This window comes from Borostomias antarcticus (assembly GCF_949987555.1).
Source record: "Borostomias antarcticus genome assembly, chromosome: 26".
NCBI lineage: Eukaryota > Metazoa > Chordata > Actinopteri > Stomiiformes > Stomiidae > Borostomias > Borostomias antarcticus.
This window is the reverse complement of record NC_140259.1, coordinates 9,080,218-9,090,217: the sequence shown is the minus strand read 5'-3', so window position 1 is coordinate 9,090,217 and position 10,000 is coordinate 9,080,218. Positions and strand designations below refer to the sequence as shown.

The following is a 10,000-nucleotide window of genomic DNA, read 5'->3' as shown; positions in this document are numbered from 1 at the left end:
GTTTATCGCTACCCTCTGCCAGATAAAGACGTCCTGTAGCCTGTCGTGTGTGTGAGGAGGTTTCAGTGTCACCTCTGGTTCTCCCTGTCTGTACCCTGGGTTGCCATATCCGTGTCTCAGAGCTTCACAAAAACGCAACAACAGCAAAACATCTTGTGCAACCAATTTAGAAAGACAGCGGGGGTGGGGGTTGTGAGAGGGAGAGAGAGAACAAGAAGTAGGGAGAGAGAGAGAGAGAGAGAGAGAGAGAGAGAGAGAGAACCCGGAGTCTCGGACAGGGTTTTGGTTGTCTGTGTCTGTGCTGCTAGCAGTACTAGCTCTCACTCTTCGGGATAGACTGCATCCAGGAAGTAGCAGTGAGAAAGTGAGCCAGCGAGACGACCCTCTGTCCCGGTCAGAACCAGCGCTTGTTTTCTGTCTGTCAGTCTGGCCCTTGGCCTGCCCGCTAAAACGGGAACAGGGGCACTGCAGCAGAGCTGGGGGGGGGGGGGGGCGGGGGCCGGGGGGGGGGGGCGGAGCATCAGGGGATGGAGAGAAAGAAAGCGCAAGCTAGAGGTGTGTGGAGATGGAGAGAGGGAGAAAGAGATAAGAGTGAGTAAAGTAGCTAGCTTGAGGAAGAAAGAAAGATAGCTAGCTTGAGGAAGAAAGAGAAGGAGAGAGAGAGAGAGAGAGAGGGAGAGAAAGAGGTGACGTGGCTCTTTAAATGTTCCATGTCACTGTGCCTATAGGGGGCTACGATGACGTGCGTTTGTAATTCAGCTGTGTCACTCTACAGTGTACTCACTCTACACCTCTTACACGCACAATATACACCTCTTACACACACAATATACACCTCTTACACACACAATATACACCTCTTACACACACAATATACACCTCTTACACACACAATATACACCTCTTACACACACAATATACACCTCTTACACACACAATATACACCTCTTACACACACAATATACACCTCTTACACACACAATATACACCTCTTACACACACAATATACACCTCTTACACGCACAATATACACCTCTTACACACACAATATACACCTCTTACACACAATATACACCTCTTACACACAATATACACCTCTTACACACACAATATACACCTCTTACACACAATATACACCTCTTACACACAATATACACCTCTTACACACACAATATACACCTCTTACACACAATATACACCTCTTACACACAATATACACCTCTTACACACACAATATACACCTCTTACACACACAATATACACCTCTTACACACACAATATACAGCTCCTCCCCTTCTCACCTGGTTTCTGGCGTCATCAAACGACCATCTTTTGTCCTGTGGTGTTGGCATCCATCAACGTCATGTACTGTATAGAGCAGCTTGACATGACTCACTCTGTCACTATGTCACTCTCACTCATTCATTTCTCAATGTGGTTAAAGATTGACTTGTGTTCAAGGGGCAGGTTCTGGGATGGAGGGCCGTGATTTACGGTGGTAGAGAGGAGACATGTTTGAGTAATAGTGGCAAACTGCATTTTGACATTCTTCAGTTGGCAATAGTGAGAATCCACACTGTGGACATGCAGGAGCGTAGAAGCTTCTAGAAACAGTGGATTAACCAGTTGTTCATCTCTCCCAGCTCCCCCAGGTCGGAGCTGTCCCTGGCGCTGGACGACTGCATGGCCGGCCTGGACCTGTTTCTCAGGAACCATTTTGAGGAGGCCCAAGCCCGGCTACGATGCAGGTGATACACAAACACAACCCTGGTCACGTTCACCACAACCTGGGTCACGTTCACCCAACCTGGGTCACGTTCACCCCAACCTGGGTCACCTTCACCCAACCTGGGTCACGTTCGCCACAACCTGGGTCACGTTCACCCCAACCTGGGTCACGTTCACCCGACCTGGGTCACGTTCACCACAACCTGGGTCACGTTCACCCAACCTGGGTCACGTTCACCCCCCCTGGGTCACGTTCACCCCAACCTGGGTCACCTTCACCCCAACCTGGGTCACGTTCACCACAACCTGGGTCACGTTCCCCCCACCTGGGTCACGTTCACCCCACCTGGGTCACGTTCACCACAACCTGGGTCACGTTCACCCCACCTGGGTCACGTTCACCCCCCCTGGGTCACGTTCACCCCAACCTGGGTCACGTTCACCCCAACCTGGGTCACGTTCACCCCAACCTGGGTCACGTTCACCCCAACCTGGGTCACGTTCACCCAACCTGGGTCACGTTCACCCCCCCTGGGTCACGTTCACCCAACCTGGGTCACGTTCACCCCTCCTGGGTCACGTTCACCCCCCCTGGGTCACGATCACCCCACCTGGGTCACGTTCACCCCACCTGGGTCACGTTCACCCCACCTGGGTCACGTTCACCCCCCCAGCATCTCAGAGTAGCAGTGCTGATTTAGGACCAGATGTGTCTTTTGAATTAAATAACAGACAGACAACAGGGTCCCTTTCCTCCACATAATCAAATTCAAAAGGCATAAATTCGTTTTTTCCAGGTGCATGGATAGCAGCTTCTGGTGAGCAAAGCCAGAGATGTTTTTCAGAACCTTATACAACCCTTTTTTATTTGTTCAGTTAGAAGTTTATTTTTGTTAGTTCCCTTTGGTTTGAATGACCACCATAGTTGATTGATTTCAGGGAACATAACAGCAGTACTGATTCCATACCCTGAGTTGTGTAGTAAACTCTGACCCAGACCTGGGCTGAGTTTCCCAGAGGTATCGTAGCGCTACGTTCATCGTAAGCTACGGCGTTCATCGTAGCGCTACGATGCCTCTGGGAAACTCAGCCCTGCTGTACGCAGCCAGAGACGACGGCTCCTGTCATAGCAAAGTCAAGATGGCCGCTGCAAATCCTTCCTAAACTCCAGCTGTTCCATGCTTTATAACACCCTCCTGGGAAGTCAAACCAACACCCCCATCTGGGGTTACCTATTGTTACATCTCTCTCTCCTCAGATCTCGTCTTTCCTCCTCCTCTATCCTGACCTTTATCATTCTATCCCTCCCTCCTTTTTACCAGTTTTCTCTAGGGTGTTAGCTAGGCTGCTCCCTTGACCCAGTTGTGTGTGTGTGTGTGTGTGTGTGTCCCAGCCTTTCTCTCTTACATAACTGAATCAAATCAAATCAAACTTTATTTGTATAGCGCATTTCGTACACAGAGGCAACACAATGCGCTTTACAGAGAGCAATGGGGGATGGGCATAGGTCCCACCACTACATATTTCAGAGGGAAGCAAAAAAAACAGTTTCACCCGGGGGCCATAAAAGTGAGCTTTAAAAATTCTTCCCTGACCTCTCTCAACTAGACGATCGAGCAAGCTCCTGGAAAATGTTTGTCTATTGGCTAAGAACATATACAGAGCAGTAAACATAGGCTAAATACTTCACAAGAGAGACATGACTAACAGTAGAGTGCACAAATAGTTACAGAGAAGTTGCCTACATGGTCGGCCATTAATTGTTAGCTATGCCTAGTCTCTAATACTATTATGATATTTAAGTGAATCATATAACAAAGCACAGTAAGCACTTAGCAGAACAGGTTCATAGAGAATGCCTCAAAGCAGAGGTGGGGAAACAGAAAGCAGAGAGCCAAGGGTAAAAAGGGGTGGGGTTGGCTGGATAGGGACAGCTGACGACACAGAGTGGGAAGGAGCTAGTCACGAGGAGGCAGGGGGCCTTTCCAGGAGGCGTAAGGTGGACTTTGGCCGAGGACGGGGGGGTGGTTCTCCAGGGCCTGCAGGGACAGGGGGGTGTCCACAGGACCTGTATAAGAGGGAGAGACACTAGGGAGGAGGACAGGGTTAGTGGCTGTACTGGACATCCACAGCAGACACGGGGGTATCTATCGGACTTGGGGTGATCTGTGGGTGACAGTGGGGCATCCACTAGACCTGGTTAGAAGGTAGGAGGGAGGGAGAGAGGCATTAAAAAGGGTTAGTAGCACGCAGAACCATACAGGTTTATTTTCTAAGAATGGATGCCGCTAACTTACTCACCCTGCTTTACATGTGCAGTTTGACTCCACGATTTTGTCCTGATGAATTTCAATCTGGAGTTTGTGAGAGGGCTGTGCCTTCTGCATAGATCGCCAACACCTAGAGTCAACTTGTATGTGTTGTCACCTACTCCATCTTGGCTTCCTGACAGCTTATCTCCTGGGGCTGGGGCAAGGGGATTATGGGAATTGTATTGTAAAGGGAGGTGGCCCAGGCAGGACTACTGTATAGGAAGTCCCTTGTTTCTTTAGTCCACTGCAGAAAGAACAATGTTCAGACAGTGACCTGTGGGCTCGACATCCCATTGTGTTTGTATTGGGTTACAGGCACAAGGCAGTGCAGTTACACGGTTACATAAAGTTAGGCCAGATTCATGCTCTACGTAAGCTACGCTGATGCGGCTGTGAACACAGGCTCTACGCAAGTATACACTCTGAGTGCGTGGGGTTGGCTGCCTTGCCTCAGTGCCCTATTGGTTTGTGTGAAATAGCACTTGCGCTCGCGTAAAGTCAAAGTTTTTGCCATGACACGTTTCTACGCAAGGACGTGTCAACATCACCTTGCGTAACTTGCGTAGAAGCGGAGAAGCAGGACGACGAAACTCTTTTCCTCCAAACGTTTAGCTGAAAAGAGTGAGCGGAAGTGGACGGAAAAGCTGCCGTTGTATAGTCGCACACACACTAACCAACATCTATAATGATGCTAATTCGTGGAAGTATAACGTTAGCTGGCTACTGCTAATCTCACAGTGGTGAAGCTAGAATAGTACCTGGCAACCCAGCGCGCAGTACCAACGCTGTAATACTATTGGCTGGTATGATATCAACAGAGTGTCATTGTCGGCCCGTCAAAATTTCATAATGTAATAATTTCAGACAAAATATATTTTTCAATGGAAAAGCAATACTTTTACTCTGCAGCCTTCGCAAAGCTGTATGTATTATTTTTGAAAAAATGTTCATTTTAATACACATATTACATATTATACCTTTAATGATTAGGATAAATCCAATACAAGAGTTACATAGTCACACAGAGTTACATGTACATATACAGAGTTACTTAGAATTACACAGTTACACAGTGTTACATAGAGTTATGCAGATGTACATAGTTACATAGCGTTACACAGAGTTATATAGAGTTACACACAGTTATTGTTACATAGAGTTATGCAGAGGTACATAGTTACATAGCGTTACACAGAGTTATATAGAGTTACACACAGTTATTGTTACATAGAGTTGCACAGTTACACAGTGTTACATAGAGTTATGCAGAGGTACATAGTTACATAGCGTTACACAGAGTTACATAGAGTTACACACAGTTATTGTTACACGGAGTTGCACAGTTACACAGTGTTACGTAGAGTTAGAGGGTATGAATCTGACTGGGAAACAGGTCCTGGAAGCTGTGTGGTTCAGTCGGAGGGCTTCTCCTCAGTTCCACAGAGCCGTACGCACAACAATGTGGAACTCATCAGGAGGTCACACAGTCACACTCTTCTCATTAACTTATTGTACATTTCCTCTGGGAGACTAATGGTCTTCAATTTGGAGACAAAGGCTTGTGGGAAGTGATTTGATATGGGAAGAAGGAGACCATCGCTTCCTGTGTGTGTGTGTGTGTGTGTGTGTGTGTGTGTGTGTGTGTGTGTGTGTGTGTGTGTGTGTGTGGTTACGGTGTGTTTGATCTTATCAACATTGAGACACACTAGCATGCAGCCTCGTGACGCTTCATTTCACAGCCGGGCTCATTTCACGACATTCACTGACACACACACACACACACACACACACACACACACACACACACACACACACACACACACACACACACACACACACACACACACACACACACCAGCTCATTTTTCAAACATGCCAACAGGGCGAGCAGCACAGCCTTACGTAACAGTTCAGTCTCTCTCAGGTCTGTTCAGTCTCTCTCAGGTCTGTTCTCAGGTCTGTTCAGTCTCTCTCAGGTCTCTCTCAGGTCTGTTCAGTCAGTCTCTCTCAGGTCTGTTCAGTCTCTCTCAGGTCTGTTCAGTCACTCTCAGGTCTGTTCAGTCTCTCTCAGGTCTGTTCAGTCTCTCTCAGGTCTGTTCAGTCTCTCTCAGGTCTGTTCAGTCTCTCTCTCAGGTCTGTTCTCAGGTCTGTTCAGTCTCTCTCAGGTCTGTTCAGTCACTCTCAGGTCTGTTCAGTCAGTCTCTCAGGTCTGTTCAGTCTCTGTGAATTTCCCGCACATTTTCCTGTCCACCGGCCGACAGCCTCGGTTATTACCTTGTTATTACCTTGTTATTACCTTGTTATTACCTTGTTATTACCTTGTTATTACCTCACGTCTTCAGGTGGAGCACCTGCCTCAACACGAGGGCTGCGTGCGGTTATGTAACCCACCGACACAGGGCGTGTTCCTGCTGTGCAGACGTACAGTAGACGTACAGTAGCTCCTCTCTCCACCACATTAGATTTATACCCAGGTGGGGGTGATTACCTTTTAGTGGCCAGGTCAGGAGATCTGTCTGTCTGTCTGTCTGTCTGTCTGTCTCTTTGCCGGCCTGCCTCCCTGTGTGTGTGTGGTGTGTGTGTGTGTGTGTGTGTGTGTGTGTGTGTGGTGGTGTGGTGTGTGTGTGTGTGTGTGTGTGTGTGTGCGTGCGTGCGTGTGTGTGTGTGTCTCTCTGTCTGTCCATCATCATGTGTCTAGCTCTCAGTCAGTCAGTCTCTACAAAACAGACAACAAGTACTGTGATTCATGGCTAGACTTTGTATTGTAGTTGTGTAGCTTTGCAGCTATGCTATCCCTGTATCTCCCAGGCTCACAGAGCTGCTAGCCTATTCTTCCAGCCAGTCCACATAGAACACAGACTAATGGTTTTGTGGACGGCTGCGTTTGGGTACAGAGAGTCCTTAGAGAGCCGTCATACAGGCTCATCAGTGGCTGAATAGCAGCGGCATGTCAGTAATGCAGACGTGCTACATTCCTGTGGAGACTCCCTCTCCCCGTCCCTTCTGCCTCGTCCCGGACGCACCGGGCTGTCCCTCCCAGGCCACCGTCCAACCGGACGCACCGGGCTGTCCCTCCCAGGCCACCGTCCAACCCGGACGCACCGGGCTGTCCCTCCCAGCCCACCGTCCACCAGGACACGACCGGACAAATTCACTGGGAACCAGTCGGACCTGAGAGACCGCCTTCTGATAGCCCGTCTGCGGGAATGCTAGACCAGCGGTATCACATTCAGGGAGATCACACGGGGCTGTTAGCAAGCAGACGGAGAGAGTGCGTGTCGTGGGTGGGTGTGGGTGTGGGTGTGTGGGTGTGGGTGGGTGGGTGTGTAGAATACCTGTGTTTGTGTGGCTAAGGACAGGCCAGTGTCTCTGCTGGCAGGGGGGTGAGACAGTTATCACACAATGAGAAAGAATGTTCCGGAGACATAAGAGGCTGGTTTTACAGGAAGTGTAGGAGCATCTTGTTTTCCGCAGAGTCACAGAGCTGGATTTTTTTGGCCACAACGGCAGCTATAAATAGCCTTGATGTTAACCAGTCTTCTTTCTTTCTTTTCTTTCTTTCTTTCTTTCTTTCTTTCTTTCTTTCTTTCTTTCTTTCTTTCTTTCTTTCTTTCTTTCTTTCTTTCTTTCTTTCTTTCTTTCTTTCTTTCTTTCTTTCTTTTCTTTCGTTCCCAGGACCAAGGACAGCATGTACCATGCGCTCACCTACGCCACCATCCTGGAGATGCAGGCCATGATGACCTTCGACCCGGAACACATCCTGGAAGCAGGGAACACCATGAAAGAGGCTCAGGCTGTGTGCCAAAGGTCAGAGGTCACTCCCCTGTCAACCCCCCTCAGAGTCACATATTCAGAATCACTCCCTATTCACAGTGCACTATATAGGGCGTCAGCCATTTTGTTTGTAGTGTCCGAATTCTCCACGGAATTTTCGTTTCCCTATATAGTCCACTATTTATTACCCACAATTCACCTTGATTTCCAGGGAACAGCGCATGTACCCTACATTTTCTCCGTTCCCTAGGTAGTTCACTACATGGTGAACATAGGGAATAGGGAGTGAGGGAACGAGGGAGCGATTCCGAACACAGCAATGGCCACGGCCGTTCCCATGGGGACGGAGCAGAGCCTTCCTGGTCTGTGACATCATGAGGTGTCACCCGGGTCCCATCCCATCTCAGGCCCCGGTGGAATTTCAGAGTGACCCGTAACAGTCTGACAAGCTATTATGGGGTTAATGTGTGAAGCACACACACACACACACACACACACACACACACACACACACACACACGCACGCAAACATGCATGCTTTGCTGCTTTAGCGCTGCCCTGATTGGCTGTGCTGGTTTAACACTGCTCTGATACCTTCTTTCGTCGTAATGAAAGGTTCTGTCCTGTGTTCTTTCATAGGTTCCGTAAAAAGTCAACGTTCTCCAACAGAAACTTTACAGAGGGTCAGTAGTCTGAACATGATTAAGTTCATGTGTGTGCATGTGTGAGTGTGTGTGAGTATGTGTGTATATGTATGCGGGTATGTGTGTCTGTGTGTCTGTGAGTTCAGTGATTTCTGGAATCCAGTTTGACTGTGTGTGTGTGTGTGTGTGTGTGTGTGTGTGTGTGTGTGTGTGTGTGTGTGTGTGTGTGTGTGTGTGTTGTGCTGCACACTCCTATCAGGAGCAATCAGGGCCAGCCTTGTACAATCCTGATTTGTTGAACTCACATTCTGTTTCCATTCTGGAGCTGTGTGGTGAAACGGAATGTGATCTCAGAAGATCAGGATGGTTCGAGCTGGTCCGGCTGGTCAGAGTGTGTGACAGGTGATAACTGTGCTGTCATGTTCTCCGTAGAGGAGCTCCACGCCGAGGTGTGCTATGCCGAGTGTCTCCTGCAGAGGGCAGCGCTCACCTTCCTCCAGGTAAACCTGACTCAGGATCTGTCACATCTAGTAGATTCTCCCATGCTAGGACACTATCACATCTAGCAGACTCTCCTATGCTAGTATACTGTACTATCACATCTAGCAGACTCTCCTATGCTAGTATACTGTACTATCACATCTAGCAGACTCTCCTATGCTAGTATACTGTACTATCACATCTAGCAGACTCTCCTATGCTAGTATACTGTACTATCACATCTAGCAGACCCTCTCATGCTAGTATACTGTACTATCACATCTAGCAGACTCTCCTATGCTAGTATACTGTACTATCACATCTAGCAGACTCTCCTATGCTAGTATACTGTACTATCACATCTAGCAGACTCTCCTATGCTAGCATACTGTACTATCACATCTAGCAGACTCTCCTATGCTAGTATACTGTACTATCACATCTAGCAGACTCTCCTATGCTAGTATACTGTACTATCACATCTAGCAGACTCTCCTATGCTAGTATACTGTACTATCACATCTAGCAGACTCTCCTATGCTAGTATACTGTACTATCACATCTAGCAGACTCTCCTATGCTAGTATACTGTACTATCACATCTAGCAGACTCTCCTATGCTAGTATACTATCACATCTAGCAGACTCTCCCATGCTAGTATACTGTACTATCACATCTAGTAGACTCTCCTATGCTAGCATACTGTACTATCACATCTAGCAGACTCTCCCATGCTAGTATACTGTACTATCACATCTAGCAGACTCTCCTATGCTAGTATACTGTACTATCACATCTAGCAGACTCTCCCATGCTAGTATACTGTACTATCACATCTAGCAGACTCTCCTATGCTAGTATACTGTACTATCACATATAGCAGACTCTCCCATGCTAGTATACTGTACTATCACATCTAGCAGACTCTCCTATGCTAGTATACTGTACTATCACATCTAGCAGACTCTCCTATGCTAGGACACTATCACATCTAGCAGTCTCTCCCATGCTAGGACACTATCACATCTAGCACACTCTCCCATGCTAGTATACTGTACTAT

The 10,000-nt window shown here is 48.0% G+C and overlaps 1 protein-coding gene across 1 annotated transcript in view; it reads left to right on the top strand.

Annotated features, from left to right (window-relative positions):
- The window catches only part of ttc39a (tetratricopeptide repeat domain 39A), a gene marked incomplete at both ends in the record, with an annotated part of 34,246 nt that overhangs the window by 12,163 nt on the left and 12,083 nt on the right, over positions 1 to 10,000 (top strand). The window contains 4 exons of the mRNA XM_084459125.1: positions 1,644 to 1,748; positions 7,716 to 7,847; positions 8,454 to 8,497; positions 8,891 to 8,958. Of these exons, the coding sequence (XP_084315251.1) occupies positions 1,644 to 1,748; positions 7,716 to 7,847; positions 8,454 to 8,497; positions 8,891 to 8,958 (349 nt within the window). The remainder of the gene's footprint in view (positions 1 to 1,643; positions 1,749 to 7,715; positions 7,848 to 8,453; positions 8,498 to 8,890; positions 8,959 to 10,000) is intronic.